Source organism: Drosophila ananassae, chromosome 3R (assembly GCF_017639315.1).
Source record: "Drosophila ananassae strain 14024-0371.13 chromosome 3R, ASM1763931v2, whole genome shotgun sequence".
NCBI lineage: Eukaryota > Metazoa > Arthropoda > Insecta > Diptera > Drosophilidae > Drosophila > Drosophila ananassae.
Window position 1 is genome coordinate 11182232 of NC_057930.1, and position 18014 is coordinate 11200245.

The 18014-nt window shown below is 39.6% G+C and overlaps 5 protein-coding genes and 1 pseudogene across 5 annotated transcripts; 3 read left to right on the forward strand and 3 right to left on the reverse strand.

Annotated features, from left to right (window-relative positions):
- Nucleotides 1-317: 317 nt before the first annotated feature.
- Nucleotides 318-1812, reverse strand: LOC26514047 (annotated as a pseudogene).
- On the forward strand, nucleotides 1757-6217 carry LOC6506863 (endonuclease III-like protein 1). Its single transcript, XM_001965227.4, has 4 exons — nucleotides 1757-1955; nucleotides 2013-2501; nucleotides 5337-5507; nucleotides 5561-6217. Exons 1-4 carry the CDS (start codon nucleotides 1845-1847, stop codon nucleotides 5975-5977), a joined length of 1188 nt encoding a protein of 395 aa, XP_001965263.1. The 5' UTR covers nucleotides 1757-1844; the 3' UTR covers nucleotides 5978-6217.
- LOC6503719 (probable cytochrome P450 28a5) lies at nucleotides 2733-4734 on the reverse strand. The gene is made up of 6 exons (XM_001965228.4): nucleotides 4465-4734; nucleotides 4157-4403; nucleotides 3978-4088; nucleotides 3374-3920; nucleotides 3049-3315; nucleotides 2733-2987 (listed from the first exon to the last, which is right to left on the reverse strand). The coding sequence occupies exons 1-6, from the start codon at nucleotides 4650-4652 to the stop codon at nucleotides 2821-2823; spliced, it is 1527 nt and encodes a 508-aa protein (XP_001965264.1). The 5' UTR covers nucleotides 4653-4734; the 3' UTR covers nucleotides 2733-2820.
- Nucleotides 6218-6391: 174 nt separating the features above from the next.
- On the reverse strand, nucleotides 6392-8423 carry LOC6503708 (probable cytochrome P450 28a5). The gene is made up of 6 exons (XM_032455252.2): nucleotides 8051-8423; nucleotides 7720-7966; nucleotides 7558-7662; nucleotides 6939-7485; nucleotides 6617-6883; nucleotides 6392-6561 (listed from the first exon to the last, which is right to left on the reverse strand). Exons 2-6 carry the CDS (start codon nucleotides 7726-7728, stop codon nucleotides 6392-6394), a joined length of 1098 nt encoding a protein of 365 aa, XP_032311143.2. The 5' UTR covers nucleotides 7729-7966; nucleotides 8051-8423.
- A 797-nt stretch (nucleotides 8424-9220) lies between these two features.
- LOC6506874 (replication protein A 32 kDa subunit) lies at nucleotides 9221-10324 on the forward strand. Its single transcript, XM_001965230.4, has 4 exons — nucleotides 9221-9357; nucleotides 9415-9476; nucleotides 9543-10126; nucleotides 10181-10324. Exons 1-4 carry the CDS (start codon nucleotides 9345-9347, stop codon nucleotides 10257-10259), a joined length of 738 nt encoding a protein of 245 aa, XP_001965266.1. The 5' UTR covers nucleotides 9221-9344; the 3' UTR covers nucleotides 10260-10324.
- A 139-nt stretch (nucleotides 10325-10463) lies between these two features.
- On the forward strand, nucleotides 10464-14228 carry LOC6506885 (microsomal triglyceride transfer protein large subunit). The gene is made up of 6 exons (XM_001965231.4): nucleotides 10464-10685; nucleotides 11239-12038; nucleotides 12096-13026; nucleotides 13085-13625; nucleotides 13682-13849; nucleotides 13906-14228. The coding sequence occupies exons 1-6, from the start codon at nucleotides 10616-10618 to the stop codon at nucleotides 14057-14059; spliced, it is 2664 nt and encodes an 887-aa protein (XP_001965267.1). The 5' UTR covers nucleotides 10464-10615; the 3' UTR covers nucleotides 14060-14228.
- Nucleotides 14229-18014: the final 3786 nt, after the last annotated feature.

The following is an 18014-nucleotide window of genomic DNA, read 5'->3' on the forward strand; positions in this document are numbered from 1 at the left end:
CCTTGTCCAAGGATGTGTATTTCATGTTTGTAAACTCAATTTTTGAGGTGTTCTGGAAGTATAAAAAATAAATAATAAACTCTTTTGAAATTTATTTATTAAATATCATTTGATTTGATCATCTTTTCAAAGCAGCTCTACAGGTGAGTCATGGACATAGATAAATTTATATATGACTTAAAAGTTTCAATATTTTTCAGGTTCATGAAAGTAAACTGCGCAGCAAGTCTGAATAATCTATTGATATTGCATGATATAATAATACATTTTCTTCAAATTTAACAAAATAAAGTAATAAAATGATTGCACTTATTCCTTTTAACATAATCAAGTCAAACTTAAGTATGCATCAACAGAGGCTCGAAGAATTCCATATGCTATCCAATTAGATCTGAACAAATATTCTCCCTCCGGAACGGGCAACAATTTCGTCAACTGATAATTAATAAAATTCGTAGAAAGCTTATCCACAATAAGGTCATGCTTCAAAATAATCAAAATATTAACTAACAATAAGTAAATTATTACTTATTTTAAAACTCACATCGAAGGGGCATGTGTGATTCATATTAGAGTAGGTTTTAAACAAACCGTGCATATAGCCAAGAACCGGATTTGATTTTTGATTTTGCAGGCATCTGCGGTAATATTGTAGAGAAATGGTTTGTAGCCATTCGCGCGCTTCATAAACGAAAAATTAACCTAATGGATGAAAATTTTAATGACTTTTAGATAGATAACTAAGATTATTTTTACATACAGTGACATTTGTTATGGGTACTTTGTACAATTTCACTTTTAATGAAATGTATTTGTAGGTCCTATTTATGGATTTTATGTAACAGTAATCGAAGTCACAAAAATCTTTGTCCATGGATGTGCATTTTATGTTTGTAAACTCAATTTTGGAGGTGATCTGGAATTATAAGAAATAAGTTATAAACTCTTGTAATACATTTATAATGTTTAATTAATCATTGCTTTACCTTTGTTACTAAATAAAAGATCAAAACAAGTTGAAAAATAGTTACTCGACAAAAAATCATATTTAATACAAATTTTTATACGATTTTTTTACAAAATTTTTATTTTAACGTCAGTCAAAAATGAACTAAGACTTGACAAAGGGTTTATATAGAGCTTTTTATGTTTAATGAAGCATTTAATAAATATTAAACAATTCAAAAGAAGTAATTATGTAGTGCAACCATGTGTCGCTTATAGCTCAAAGTTAAACTAAGATCATTATCCTAAACACCATTAAAATCGTTTTGTAAAACCATAACGATTCAGTACACTTTTGATTAAAGCTTGTAGTATTGTTTCTCCCATTATTTGAAAGTGTTTTTTTAGAAGATTAACAATAAACCTAAAAAAGGCGGAGGTCCTAGTTTCGGATTTTATGTAACAGTAATCAAAGTCGCTAAAATTCTTGTCCAAGGATGTACATTTCATGTTTGTAAACTCAATTTTTGAGGTGATCTTGAAGTAAAAAAATAAATAATAAACTCTTTTGATATTTATTTATTTTTTATTGCTTATTTATTACGGTAAAAATTAGACAAAAAGTTGATTTGGAATAGAGTTATTTTATGTTTATCGGGGTAAAAACCATAAAATATATATATTTATTATTATATATTTGTTTTATTTCAAAGTTCAGCAAGTTCACAATAATAATTTTCTACTCCTAGAAATTCAATTATTTTCTACAAACAATTTGAATTGCCCGCCAGTTAATATTCAGTATTTGAAAAATACTACTTTTTAATAAAAATCTGCAGCCACACTGAAAAAAATGTAAACAAACATCGTAAACACAAATCGCACAACAAATTAATAATATGGCTAAAAACGTTAAAAAGCTATCATTGGCCAACAAATTGGCCAAAAAGGGAGGTGTCATTACGCCAACAGAAACAATAAATAAACAGAATCCGGCCGGAAATTTGAAGGTAAGCGGGAATCAATATGTTTTTTACCCTCTTATTATTTTATTTTGATTATTAAAGGATATAGAGGATCTGGTGCAAGCATCGTCCTCTACTTCTTTATACTTCTCGCCAATTCAAACTCGAAAGCAGCGCAATTTAAATGGAGAGCCTCAAAGGATTACAAATATTAAATCCGAACCATTATCACCAACTCGAGTGCCGCCCAAAATCAAAAAGGATGAACCCTTGTCTAGAATTGCAATGGGTTCGGCAGTGGTGGTCAAGTGTAAGGTGATTCCCGATATCGTGGACTCGCCCATCAGAACCAACCACATTAAAAAGGAAAATGAGCCTCTCGTTAAACAGGAAATCATTCAGGAAATGATCGAAAAAATTAAAAGAGAAATAGATCCGCCAGTGGAACCACAAATAAACCCAGATGTGAATGCACCTAATCCACTGTGGCAGCAGCACCTGGCAAACATTCGCACCATGAGAAGCTTCATGACTGCTCCAGTGGACACTATGGGTTGTCATAAATGTGCTGACGCCACTGCGGATGCAAAGGTAAGACGCAATTAACCAGAGAGGGAACTATTTAGATTGAAAACTTAACAAAAACTTTAAGGTTTTTAAAGTAGAGATATACCATTAAAGACTCATTATTTTGTCTAGGAAATAGTCAAAGCAAGAGACTCTATGAACTTAATCCTTTCGACGTGGAATTTTGTTTGCATTCTTTTGATTTATTTTAAAAATTATAAAAATATTAACGATACAAAAAATAACACACAGAAGTCACATAAACAGATTGTAATTCACAGTCGGGTTAATTATAGAAACTTCATTAGTTTTTTTTTAAGATTATAGTATAAATGTGGATAAATTACTGGCGCGATTCAAAATCCAACCAAATACCTCCTCGAAGGCTGGCCAGGATCCCGGTGGCTTCAAGTTCGTTGTCTTTGCGGGTCTTGGGATTGACCCGGACGTTGAATTTGGTGATGAGCTCCGCAATGGCAGCCTTGACCTGAACAGTGGCAAACCGCATACCTGACAATGAAAGAAATTCGTAAATAAGTAGAACTTATTTAATTGAAAATTAATTTCTAACCAATGCAGATTCGTGGACCGTCTCCGAATCCCATGAAAACGCCACTGTCTTTGTACTTTTTGGCGGCATCAGGCTCCAAGAATCGTTCAGGCTGGAAAGCCTGTGAGTCGTTGAAAAACTCCTCGTCCTGCATGAAGCAATAGTGCGGCACAATCACAGTGGTGCCCTTTTCCACCACAAAGTTGGGACCATCCTTGTTGGGCAACTCAATGGTCTCAGTGCACAGTTTGTTGGACATGAAGGCGGGTGGGAAGAGCCGAAGACTCTCTAAAAGTGTCGTATTATGTCAGTAATCGTAAGTGATTTGTTTTAAAAATAATCGTACCATTCAGGCAGGCATCCAAGTAGGGCAAATCGTTGAGCTCGTCGAAGGGAATGATGCCGTTTTTGAGACGCGGTAGGATCTCCTCCCTCAAGCGCTGCTGTGCCTCCGGATCGCGTCCAAGGAGTAGCAACATATGGGCTAGAACTCCGGCCGAGGTCTCAAAACCATCCAGAAGGAAGGTCATGGTGCGGGCCAGGAGTTGGCGATTATTCAGGTCCTTCTTGTCGGCCAGTTGGAGGATGTAGTCGAGGAAGTCGGTCCGTTCAAATTGCTTTCCACCGGCTTGCTGTGCACGGCGAGCCTCAACCGCCGAGGCCATCAGACCGAGGAAGAACGACTCAGCTTTAATTGGAACAAATCGCAATTTAATCAAGCGACTCAGCAAGGGAAAAGTGTTGGTCAGGATGAAGAAAATCATAAAGGTCCAAGGCTGGTTAAAGAGGTTCTTGATATGCGACATTATAGGGGTCGGCTTGTCCGAGAAACTGTCGGCCTTTAAGCCCAAAACACAGTCGGTAACCGTCTCCGAGGTGAAACGGAGACTCATCTAAAGAAATTAAGTTTTATTAATTATAGTTAGGAACTCTTTATGTCCTTTACTCACATCCTTGGCATCAATGCCACCAGTTGCCGAAGCTCCAAGACGTATTTGCTTCTCAACCCACTCACTTAGTTGTTTGCAAACAGTGTTTGTCACTGGATATACGGTTTTTACCTACATTTTTGTTTCAATAATAACTTGTTTAGGGCCTACACTGGGAAGGAAAATATTTAAAAACTCACTCTTCCCATGGTCAGGCCGGGCGTTACTTCGGCACGCCTTTCCTTCCATTCATCCCCGGTCAGTGAGAACGGATTGTTGGCGAAAATAAAATCGGTTTTCTCATCTATAAACTTGGCCACCTCATTGTCATGGAAATGCTTGAAATCAGAGACGAATACCCGATGGGCCAGGTCTGGATTAATAACCAGCAATTGAGGAAGTCGACCTCCGTATACGCCCACTGCGTCGTATTTGCTTTTGTATTTCCTAAGTTGAATAGAATATTGCATATTATGACATCATAATTCATACGAAGCTTCGAGCTTACCTATATATGTCTTGCAGATCGTATATGAGATGACGCTTCATCGAAAACATGTTGGGATAGTTTCCTACAAATAGCTTGGGCTTTGGCCCCGGAACCCTTCGTCGTCTCCAGTAGTTAAAGTTCCATGTCATCATCAAATAGAGCAGCCCGACGACCGCCAGGGTCAGGGCCAGAGTAATCAGAACCATTCTCGTTTCAATTGGAGCTCCGTCTGCAGCGTTTAACGCGAATGCCGCAACGCTTCTGAGCTGCCTTCCCACCTAGTGGCCTCTATTTGTAGCTGTTGATTGGATCCGGTTCCCGGAGAGCTGAGTGACCAACACACTGATTGGGCTCCTCTCGGAGATAGTGACACCAGCCACAAATATCGGCACCCACTTCTCAGAGAGAATACTCCTCACCTTTCCCGTAATGGACGCTGTTGGGGTACCAATTACAGATAACAAACTAATCTCGATTGCACCCCCATATATTTTATTGTTTATACCATTATTGTTTGCTGTCGCAATTCGGCCAAACAATATGAAATTTCAAAACTAAAAAGCTTCTGACTTCTGATAAATTAAACTACAAATAAAAGAAGAGTTTAGATATTGTTATGATAGTAATATTATTATAATGATACTCATTTTGGTTTATATTTCTATTCTATTTTATAAAGGTTATGAAATAGTTATAAATTTCTATCCAATGCTAGTATCTAGTAGCTTTATTTATTATCATTTTGATTTGATTATCAAACATATCTGAAGTACCTGAACTTGAGTCCTAATCTCCATTACCAAATACAAAAAAAAACGAGGTCATTTAACTATTTAAACATGTTAACTTATTATTATAAATCTAACACATATTTTAATTTTATTTCACAGACCCAACGTTTTCAAAACCTGGTGGCCCTAATGCTCTCCAGCCAAACCAAGGATCAAACCACATTCGAGGCCATGAATCGCCTAAAAGAGCGAGACCTTTCCCCACAAACCTTAAATGATATGCCGGTAGAAGAATTGGAGGGTCTTCTGCATCCCGTTTCTTTTTATAAGGTTTAAAGAAACTCTAAATATTGACTCTATCTCTGACTTAATTTATATTTCAGAACAAAGCCAAATACCTTAAGCAAACTGTGCAAATACTAATAGAAAAATACGATTCGGATATACCCGACACTCCCAAGGAACTCAAAGCCCTGCCAGGAGTTGGTCCAAAGATGGCCCACATTTGCATGGCCGTGGCCTGGAACAAAGTCACTGGAATCGGAGTGGATGTGCACGTCCATCGCTTGTCCAATCGCTTGAAGTGGGTGCCAAGACCCACCAAAGAACCGGAACAAACTCGAGTTGCTCTGGAGAAGTGGCTTCCCTATAGCCTTTGGTCGGAGGTGACTCCCCTTCTTGTGGGATTCGGGCAAACAATTTGTACTCCCTTGAAGCCAAATTGCAGGGAGTGTTTGAATAAGGACATTTGTCCGTCTGCCAATATCGAAGCCCAGCCAAAAAAGAAGAATGATAGATAAAAATTATTTTATTGAAAAGTGTATACAACTATTCATCAGTGCCATTCATGAATTAAAATCTGTTTAGTTTTAAGAACTAGTTTTTAGTAAGCCAACTCAGGAAAAAAGAGATAGAAATGGAATGTAAAATATATATATTTATAAGCCATTATTTAAGTACAGATACAATCTCAGGAAATGAATATGAAATGGTAATCCAAGCCATAAAAAATTAATCACACTCCACTTATAGAGATAAGAACCTGAAATGTGATTAACATCAAAATGAAGCACACTATTTGGCAAAATAAAAACTAAATTCTTCTAAAAGGAAATAAAAATATAAGCCTTATATTTAATCAGTTTTTGGTTTAATATATATTTAATAATTAAGTTAAAATATTTAAATTGAAAAATAATAATTAACTTATTTGCCTATTTTACGAGAGATTCAAAGTCAAGCCAAACGCCTCCTCGCAGGTCAGTGAGGACACCGATCGGCTCGAACTCGTTATCCTTGCGGGTCTTGGGGTTGACTCGGACATTGAAATTGGAGAGAATCTCCACGATGGCTGCCTTGACCTGAACTGTAGCAAATCGCATACCTGTGGGAGAAAATTATATAATATTTCTTCAAGGATAAAAAATGTCTTCACTAACCAATGCAGATTCGAGGACCATCTGCGAATCCCATAAAGACACCACTTTCCCGATACTTTTTGGCGGCATCGGGTTCCATGAAGCGATCCGGCTTGAAAGCCTGGGCATCTGGGAAGAAGTCCTCGTCCTGCATGAAGCAGTAAAGGGGCACGATGACGGTGGTGCCCTTGTCTACGACAAAGTTGGGCCCATCCTTGTTGGGCAGTTCAATGGTCTCGGTGCAGAGCCGGCTGGACGTGGAGAATGGCGGGAAAAGGCGGATCGATTCTGCAGGATTCTTCGTTAACAACAAGGACCTAGCTTGACTTCAACTTGAACTCACCCTGCATACAGGCGTCTAAAAATGGCAAGTTGTTGATCTCGTCGAAGGGAATAGTGCCCTTCTGCAGACGTGGCAGAATCTCCTCTCGTAGGCGCTGTTGCGCCTCCTGATCGCGTCCCAGCAGCAGCAACATGTGGGCCAGTACCCCGCCCGTCGTCTCTATGCCACCGAGCAGAAAGGACATCATGCGAGTGAGAACCTGTCGAGTGTCGAGATCCTTCTTCTCGGCCAGCTGCATGATGTACTCGAGCAAGTCCGTCCGCTGGAACTTCTTATCACCGGCCAGTTGAGTCCGACGCGCCTCTATCGCTCTGCCCATTAGCCCCTGGAAAAACTGCTCCACGTGCCTCGGGACGAAGTTCACTTTGATTAGGTGGCTCAGCAGTGGAAAAGAGCTGACCAGCATGGAGGATCGTATGAAGGACCAAGGCTGGACAAACATTTCCTTTATGTAGGACATGACCGGCGTGGGGGTATCCGAGAAGCTTTCAGCACTCAGGCCCAAAACAGAATCAGTGACCATTTCGGAAGTAAATCGCAAGCTCAACTATAAGAATTATTTTAATTTTATTAATATTTTTATTGAAATTGGGAGGAAAGTTTTGAAAATCTTACGCACATCCTTGGCATCAATACCATCAGAGGATCCAAGGCGTATCTGCTTGCTGATCCATTCACCCATTTTTTGGCACACAGAATTGGTCACAGGATACACTGTTTTTATCTATTTAACACAGGACTTTAGTTTTATCTATCACCTTTAAAAATGAATCCAACTCACCCTTCCCATTGTCAGTCCAGGAGTTACTTCCGCTCGCCTGTCCTTCCAATCCTTGCCAGTCAGGGAGAATGGATTATTAGCAAATATATAGTCCGACTTTTCGTCCAAGAACCTGGCCACCTCGTTGTCATGAAAACTCCTGAAATCGGCCACGAAAACACGACGAGCCAGTTCCGGATTAATTATCAGCAATTGCGGAAGTCGACCACCAAAAAGGCCCACGGCATCGTATTTTTATTTGTACAGGCTGAAAAAAAAATTAAATTAAATTATTGTATATTTGGCTTTAGTTTAAATTATTCTATTTAAAATCACAGGACCGAAAACTCACTTGTAAACATTGATCAGACCATACAAAGGATGTCTTTTAAACATTGAAAAATTCGTAAATATCGAAAGGATTCTGGGCGAAGGACCCGGCACCTTTCGTTTGCTCCAGTAATCAAAGTTCCATGTTATGAACGTGTAGAAAAGACCGACGGCCACCAGGCCTAGGATTAAGGAAATTATAGCCATTCTTCGATTAGAATTAACTTCAGCGTGCGTCTTTCCCAAATGCAGAAAACTTTCTAAACGCAATTGGCTTTAAGAGAGCTCTTAATAAGAGCTTATAAATGCCTGTTGCGTAACTATAAGTATAATCTACCATATCTGCCGGCATATCTTGCACGAACAAAAAACAATAATCTAATCCCAGACAGCAATTTTTTGGGGACCATTAAATGCAAGTTTCAAAAACTAATAAATCATAAATTTAATCAACATCAAAAATAAAAAATAAAATGCATTATTCCTTTAATTCAAATTTCTTATATTATATATTATATCCTATTTCAGGATAATTTTTAGAATCACTTTCACCCAATAAATTTATTAAAAATTTTATTTCAGCAGGTGATGAAATGAATTCGCTGTTGCCATTAAAAATTAATCAGTTGCAAAAGATCTTGATAAGAAATCCCAATAAATCGTGGAATCGTCATATTAATGTCAGATTAAAATCACTTGATGATTCCATTTTTTATTTTTTAATGTTCAAATAAAATAGGGATACGAAATGAAAACGTTTCACCAGGATTTTACTTTCATTTTCAGAAAAAAAATTGATTTTAAAAATTTAAATATATTTATAACTGATTATAATCAGGTTTAAAAACTTATATAAAAAGAAATATAAAAAAAGACAATTTGATTATTCAATAATTAAAAATTACATGCTTTTTCATCAAATTTGTAAAAATATACACTTTTTTAGGCTAAAATTTGTGAAATAAACAATTTTTGAATGATTGAACCTCAAATTATCTGGCACTGTAATGATTATAATTTGAAAACAATCAAAAAATATTTTAGCTTATAATCTAGGAAATAAATATTTCCAATTTAAAATTCACGAATTATAACGTATTTTTTTAATTTAAATAATTTGATAAAATTCTAAACTTTACAAAATGGGCGGTACTCTACAAGGAAGTATACTGAAAAATACCAAATAGGTAGTATTTTTACATATTTTTCCAACAGGCCACATTAATGCAGAATTTTCGCGCGTTTTGTTGTTTACTGCGAGACCTTGTGAAATTAATTTAAAAATCACTATTTCTAATAATTAAAAAACAAGCAACATGAATGATTCTTGTAAGTAAATAAATTTTCTCAAAGTAAAGCGGGTAATCAACTGTTTTGATCTTCTAGTTGGTGATTTCAATGCCACTCAGACGGCACCGGCTGGAGCGGCCAGCAGTCAAAAGGGAGAGGTTCGTAAAATAAAGAATATTTAATACAAATATTTATAATTCATATTGTTAAATCTCTATCCTTAGGGTATAGTTCCCTTGGTCGTGAAGCAGATTGTGGACGCTCCTGAGGGAAACATCGAGATGTTTGGCATGCAATATGCGATGGCCTGTGTGGTGGGAATTGTTCGAAATATCGAGACCTCTTCGACGAAGATTACATACACCCTGGAGGACCACAGCGGCAGGATCGATGCACACTACTGGTTGGAAGAAGGCGACACTCTCAAGGCTCCCGAAGTGATGGTCAACAACTACGTAAAGGTGTATGGTACAACGCGCTCCCAGGCGGGCCAAAAGACGCTAATGGTGTTCAAGCTGCTGCCCATTTTGGATCCCAATGAGGTGTGCACCCACCTCCTGGAAGTGCTCAACGCGCGCTACAAGGCGGAGGACTACCAGAGCAAGGGTGGAGCAACTGGTGGTGCTGCATATTCAGGAGCGGGCTCCATCGCAGACTTCACAGCTTCGCAGAGCAACGCCATTGTCAGCGGATTGGATCCCAAACAGCAGGCTGTGTTCCAGGCCATAAAGGGCAACGTTTCCGAAGAGGGAATCAGTCGCAAGGAGCTTAAAGCCAAGTTCTCGCACATCAGTAACTCCGAATTGAAGTAAGAAAATGTATAAATATTTGAGTATATGTTTCTAATTACAATTTTTTTCAGCAATATTCTCGACTTCATGATCTCTGAGGGTCACATTTACTCCAGTATTGATGCGGATCATTTTATATGTACAATGTAAATCGAATCTTTATTCCAAAAATGTAAATGTGTGGGAAGAATTAAATTTATTAAGTTTTGTAAAAATTAAATTTGTTCCAATTGGCTAAATTTAGTGTGACCATTTTTGTGAAAAATTAGTAAACCAGAATCTGGTTGCAAACGAACTTGAACATGTTGGAAGGCGCAATGTTATCGATGTTGTGCCATCTCTATTACACGGCCAGCTTTATTTTGATTTCGTTTAAAAGTTCATCGGAAGCCGGCTCGGCAACACGTCTTATCAATTATCCCTTATCAATGAATTAAATTTGAATACCTAAGTCTAGTCTAACCTAAAAATAAGTAAAAAGTCGAACAAAAGCAACAACAAACACAATGAACAAGCTCAAAAACTCAAAAGAGGTGCACTTTCTGCTTCTACTATCATTCTTTTTGGGATGCTTCGGTAAGTAATAATGCGAATATTTAATGATAAATTGGGTAAGTTTGTTTAAGCGAATGCCAGGCACGTAGAAAGTGGTTAAGTAAAGTTGAATGAACTGTTTACGAGGGGGTTTAAGCCCACACACACAGCCAAAAAATTGGTAACAACAAAGAAGCACACAAAGAAATAAAATGGAGAGAACTTTTATCTGACACACATTCCTAATGGAGCAGCTGATTTTGGACAGTGGGCCCAAAGGCAGTAAAAAATGTTAATTTTGAAGGTCAAGGCAATTAAAACAAGGGCTTTAGTCAACAGAGAACTACAAATTCAAGCCCAAGAACCCTAGTTTTATCTCAGAATTCTATAATCTGAAATAATAGAATCACTCCACTCATATTTGTTCTTATCACTACCCAAAAACTAGTTTTAATCATAGAGAATGTGAGGGTCCCACCCACTGTGCAGGGCCACTTGTTGATAACCTCAGCCTATGCTGATTATTGCTCGCTTCTGGGTGAAAGTTATAGCAATCCGATGGACTAATGAATGACGTGTTCCAATCTCTTTCCAGCCGAAGGAAGTTCTTTTCTGGTTCCCCCGCAAAGTCAGCAGATCTTCAAGCTACGGAATCAGGTGATTCTTGAGGATGCGGGCAGGGAATCCAGTTCCCAGGAGACCGGATACATTTTTGAAACGGATCTTCATGTAAACTCAGTTTGGAGCCGACAGGAGGATCAGTTGCTGGAGATCTTTATCAGCGAAAGTCGAGTGCTGGCTTCGGGAAAGGATCGCTCCATCACAGCCATTCCGGACAGACCTTTCTACGTTAGTCTGGTTAAAGGGCAGCCTGATAAGGTTATCGCCCATTCCGGCAGAGATCAGTCGCTTCTGAACTTGGAACGTGGCATCGCCTCGCTCCTGCAGTTGCGATTAGATGGACCCGTCGAAGAAGAACTGGATGTTTCTGGTCTCTGTCGCGTCTCCTACAACGTCAAGTCATCCACGAAGATTGAGAAAACCAAAAGAGATTGTGCCCTTTGGGATCTGAGGGTTAACTATCATCCCGAGGAAGCCCTGGGAGTTACCCAGCGGTCGAAGGAGCTCACCAGCTACGAACTCTCGTCAGATGGATCTCTTCTCAAAGCGGAATCTGTGGAGGAACACCAACTCACCCTGGCAGCCAAGCCGGATGTGGGTAGCTTGGTAAAGAGCACTTTTACCCTCCAGCATGTGTCCCAGGGACCGGAGAATGTGAAACAACTGGAACAGGACACCTTGGATGGAGCCATCGAAAGCCTCTTGGAATGGTATCGTGTCTTCCAACTGGAATCCGACATCGATGGGCTAATTAGTGCGATTAAAGAGCAAACTGTAAGGAATAATAACTATATTTCCCAAACTTATTGTCTAAACCATATATATTTTTAGCTTGAAGAACAGCTCAAGGCTTCTCTGGATGATTTGCAGTCTGTTGACGTGGGCAAGTCGTCCCTCGCACTAGCCTACGTTAAGCTCATCCCCCTGGCTCGCATTGCCAGGCAGGAACAGATCGAGGCGCTACTCAAGGAGCACACGGAGCTGTTACCCCAGTTGGTGGATTTGTTTGGAGCTGCTCAGACATTCGATGCCCACAATGCCACCTTCAGTTTTATTTACAAAGAGGCGGAAACCACAGACGAAGAGCTGGAGCTACTGGAGAAGTATTTGCAGTCGTTGGCGGTGGCCACCCACCCGGAAAGGAAAATTGTTGAGCATCTGCACGACTTGCTTCAGTTGGAAGCCATCAAAAAGCAGGCCAAACTGTCGGATAGTATCATCCAAACCTTGTCCGTCTTGACTCGACAGAGTGAATTTGATGTGAATGATGTCTTGTTGGAGAAAGTGCGCGCCTTCCTCCTCCAGGGACTGACTTCCAAGGAGCCCACCTTGTATATCCGGGCATTGCAGAATCTTCGAGACCCTGTTACCATCGAACCCCTGCTGGATCAGGCACAAAGTCGCGAGGAGCCTAATTTATCGGTGGCCGCTTTGCAAGCTCTGAAGGCCTTCCCTGTTGGCTCCTTCAACTCCTCGCACCGCCAGCAGTTTGAGGGAATCTTCTATCAGCGGCGACGCCGTTTCGATAGCTCCGCTCGTACCCTGGCCTTGGATATTATCCTTTCCCTGCGACCTAGCCAGGAGCAGTTGGGCCATCTCTTGGACTACCTGGCCTCCACCGATCGTCAGTTCGAGATCAAAACCTACGTGTTGCAGAAGCTCCGAATGCTGGCCGAGCAGTGCCCGCGATTCAAGGCATTATTCAAGACGGAGTTGGTTAAGCGCAGCAGGGTAAACAACTACAATGTCCTGGGACAGAAGGGTAAGTATTTGTTGTGATTTGAGAGACTTTCAGTAAGTATTACTTTTAATTCTTGCAGGTCTCACCACAGTGCTTGCCCGCCAGCTCTCCCTGTCTCCCGCTTTCAATGAATCCCTGCTAAGCACGCAGGAGGTTTACCAGGGCATCCTTAAGCGTGGATCTGTGGAATTCCTGTTGCATGCCGGACGCGCCCAGGCCAGCAGCTTCAAATTGGGAATCTATACCGCCGGATTGGGCTCCATGGTGGGCGATGGCGGCACCGATGATGGCACGGATAATATTCCCGCTGATGATGACCTGGGCGGGGAGGACACTATTACCGCCGGCATGGAGATCAGCGTTCAGGGCTCCCAGCTGCGACCATTGGTCTTCTTCAACGGACAAACAGAGCTGATGGGCCATGTGTGGGGCGGAACTGCCTCAGACACGACCCCCGCCTACCAGGCTACCACTTTGGCCCAAGATAACGAGCACTACATCGTCTTGGCATCGGGAGCCACTCTCCACTGGCAGGTTCTGGGAGCTAGGAGTGTGGATCTCAATGGCAAAGTCGGCTTCAGTCTTTGGAATCGTAACGCCCAGACGGAGATCCAGCAGAAGTAACTAATAGAAATCATAACTTTAATACTATTTTACAAAATATTTCCCATTTTAGTGCTGGAAGTGCTGTTCTTGGGCATCTGGCCGTCGGATTCACATATGCCAAGTTGGTCCAGGACTTTACGCTCACCCACGAACCTAAACTGAGCCTGGAGGCGCATCTGGACTTTTACAGCGGCATTAAGCTCTGTATGCAACTGCAGCGGCCGGAGCAGCTGCTCAAGTAAGCCCCTAAAATGTATATTTTTTATTTCTTTTGTAATAAATATCTTTTTTCAGACAAACGAGCATTCGTTCAGTTTTCCTGCAGGCCGTGGCCCGACCTTATGCCAAACATGTGCGCTCCACTCTGTCCCATAAAACTGCGGGCTGCACTTTCGCCCTCAATCAGAAGAACAATGAGATGTGCAACATAATATTTAATGATTACTAGAGATTTTCTAGAGATTCGTGTTATATTCCACACAAAATGAGATTCAAGCAATGGCTTTCAGTAACGAATCTGTATGCACTTTAAAACTATGTGAAACTCACAGAGATTAAGACTCGAAATAGTTGTAAACTCAAACGAACAAAGATTAAATTTTCTAAAGTTTTGTAAATTTTATTTTGTTTTTATTTTGAAAATTTAAATAATAGCGGGGAGAGCAGTTTTTTCAAAACGGACTTTTTGGTATTTTTTTTAGTTTATCGAAGTCCCATCTCTAGCTGTCATCTCTAACACAATTATCGAATTCCTCAACACTTTCAAACACCACGGCGTGCTTCTTCTTAGACCCGCGGCATTAATTGCAAAAAAGTAAATAACAATTGTGAAATCATCAATAAAAGAGCATCGGAATGCGAAAGAGAATCGAGCAGATGGTAAACGCGCGTGCCTCAAAACACGCTAATTGTGCGAACAAACCGTGCGAATAATTAGGCCAACAACTGCTTCTTCTTTTTTGGAACATTAGAAGAGGAGGCCCGTCCTCTAACACACACACGCACTACACACTCACACACACACACACACTTGTGGATGGTGGCAACACAAACGTATTATCAAAATACCCAATACCCAATTGTCGTGCGAAATATAAATAGTCTTATTTACCAATTTAAAGCGGGCGCTAATCCTTGTTTACATGTCATAAATCGATAATTTTGTCACCCATTTTGGCACACAAAAAAGCGTTAACTAAATCTTTAATAAAGTGCTTGGCGGATTACTTAAGTAATTTAATTATTTTTGTTGTACACATTATTTTTCTTGCCTTTTTTGGCACAAACACATGCATACAATTGGAGTGAGCCAGAGCAAGAGAGAGAGAGCGGGAGATCGAAAGAGAGGGAGTTGTTGTTGTTGTTTGGCTATGTGACGTGTTCCGTTTATTTGTAGACCTTTGGTAGTGTGTGTTTGGGAATTTCTGTTGCGTGAAGTTGCAATAAATAAAATAAGTAAGAACCTCTTCTAGTTAATCTCTCGACTACACGATACCTGGGTTATAGATCATCCAAAAAATCGATGTGTATGTGGCCATAGCTCCTAGGTGATCCCTAATATATTCCCTTTCCGAACAAACACCCTCTTGTACAGAACATACCCTAATTTCTTCGCCATCGATCCCTTTGAAAACCACGTGTAAAAATTACTCAATATCTGCAACTATCTTTGATAAAAATTATAGAAAAAATGCACAACCATAGTACAATATTGCTGAAAAATGTGTGTTTTGTTTTGTGACCAAATTTAAAGTCCTAAACAGACGCTTTTAACATAAATTAGCCGGCGAAAATTAGCATTTGTATTTATCATTATCGCACCCATACACAAATAGAGATTCTCGAAGAAAGAGTGTCCAATAGAGAGAGTAATGTTTACATAGAAAATGGTTCTCTCAGGTAGTTGTTCTCTTTTTACAGTGCGATCGTGTGTGTTTCTTATAGAAATCTCTAAGAAATCCCAAATAATCATCATAATGTAATGCTAGAGATAGTCAGAGAAACATGCAAGACCATAATTATGATAGTTTTCATAGATATTTCATAAATTTCTAGAAACTTCTGAGAAAAGACACCTGCAATTGCATCCAACGTGTATCTATTCGCATGGACACCACTGTTAGTGGGCCATCTCTAGCTCCCACACACACTTGCGCACTCAGCGGGCGTTCTCTTGCCCAGTCTCCCGAGCTCCCACTTTGGTAACGGTATCACGCGCCCAGCTCGGTACGTTCCAATTGGATTTCAACTCTCGCAGCGAAAAGTCGACGTCGCTCCGCAGATCCGCCAGCTCCACCAGCACTCTCGTTCCCGCTTTCAGTCACTCAGTCAGTGCTGTGTGAGTGTGTGTTTGGTGTGTGTGTGTGTGTAAAGGCCAAAAGCGCCCCGTCGCCTCTCCCGCACACCACACCCCCGCGACTAACGCGACGGGCAGCAGTAGAATATTGTATTTTCGGGAAAAAATAAAAAAAAATAAATCCTCGTCCTCTTTTTTAGAATTTACCTGTGAAAGTGAAAACGTGACAAGCCGATAAACGAACGAGGCAAGCAAAACAAAAATCAAGTGCATAAAAAACGACGACGAGGCACAAGAACAAGTGCAGCAAATCAGAAGGCAATCCGAGGGCCTAAAAGAGAAAAAAAAACAAAAAACAAAAATAATCAACGAAAGAAGGGCAAGAAAAGAATAAAAACAACAATAACAACAGAACACAACCCTTTACAGGTAAGAGAGGCACTCGAATTGTATTTCTTCTTCTTGCCAAATTCTTTTCTTTTCTCCTCCCCCCACCCACTCTTGACCAGAAATATCCATATCTCTCTTTTTTGTCTCCTTTTTTTCTCTTAGTGTTCTATGATTCTGTGATTCACTTCTCCGATAAGTTCCTGCAACTCACGGGTAGTAGCCCGATTTCTGCATGATTCACAGTGATTGTAAATTTTATTTGAATATTTTATTTATTTCACGAAATCTAGCCACTTTTTTATAAGCCATAGTGCCTTAAAAAGTGTACTTTTTTCCAGGTCTTCATGTGCCTGCCTCCTCATACGTAACTGATTAGATAGACCTTATTTCTTTTTTTCTTTTTTTTTCGTTCTAACCTTGCACAATTTATGACGGTGGGCTAGCATATTTTTTCCAGTTTTTGATAATAGGTTTAAAAAAAGCATTTTTTTTCTTGTTTTGAAAAAAAATGCTCTAATAAAAGTTTACAAGTGGCTTTAAATCATATCTGACTGGGAAGATGGTTTCATTATTTATGATATTTGAGGGTTTATGTTGGATTTTAAGTATTTATTTTGAGAAACCTTAAATAATTAGGTTTTGTTATGATTTTCATTTTAAAACTTAGAAAATAATGATTATGGATCATTTTCAGGTATGGATCAGGTCATAAAACGTAAAATATGATTATTTTTATGATTATTTTTATGATATGAGAAAATAATCACTATGTATTGCTTTTTTTGCTCAGAAGTTAATTATTCTTTGAGAAAAAAAAAATCAAGCCTAATCATAATTTTTTTCTCAGAAATATTCTAAGTAAATCAAGATTGCTTATTAAATATTTTAGATATATTTTTGATTCCTCATGTTCATAATTCCTTTTGTGATTTTTTTCAAGATATAGTTCCCCGAATGTCATAGACATAGATAAATATTTGATGTCTAAGCCCATTACTGCCCGTGAGTCATCAGAGACCTATGAGATATTTCCACAGAATATCCCACCATGTTTGACATTTCCAACAGTTGTTTTCAACTCCCTAACCCTGCTAACATTTGTCGAAAAAAATCAATTTGTTTGCTTTTTTTATCTTATCTAGAGTAGATTGGCCCAGAAACCAACCAATTAAATCTGTTACTGTATCTTTATCCTAATATTTCTGACTGGTAATGGACAAATTGTATTTTTTGGTTAAGCAGACTAGGCTCTAGACTCTATCACGTGAGTTGTCTGATTCAAAACGACTTTTCAAACTCAACTCACAAACTGACAATCTGACAAACTCATAAACACAGTCAGTCGTGCAATTTACAGATCCGGCAGGCAAGTCGTCTAGGGTAAAAAAAATGGAATAGAAACCAAAGCCGACAGACTGGAATCAGAATCAATCGATTTCAATAAGTCACCATAAGCTTAGAGACTCGGATCACATCCATCTAGCTGGGCAGCTAGCCAGCGAGCTAGTCGCTTATCCATTAGACTGTCCATATCTCGCATATTCAAAGATTCGAACGTGCCTGGGCGACGACAACGTGATTTATTCGGTGATTCACGTCGATTATTGTCCAAGTGCAGCTCTGGGCTGAGTTGGTTGCTCAGTTCATTGAACTGTGGGCTGGTCTGTCTTTTAAACCCCACGGGTAGTAACCAACTAACCCAGTGCCCAGCCCTCCT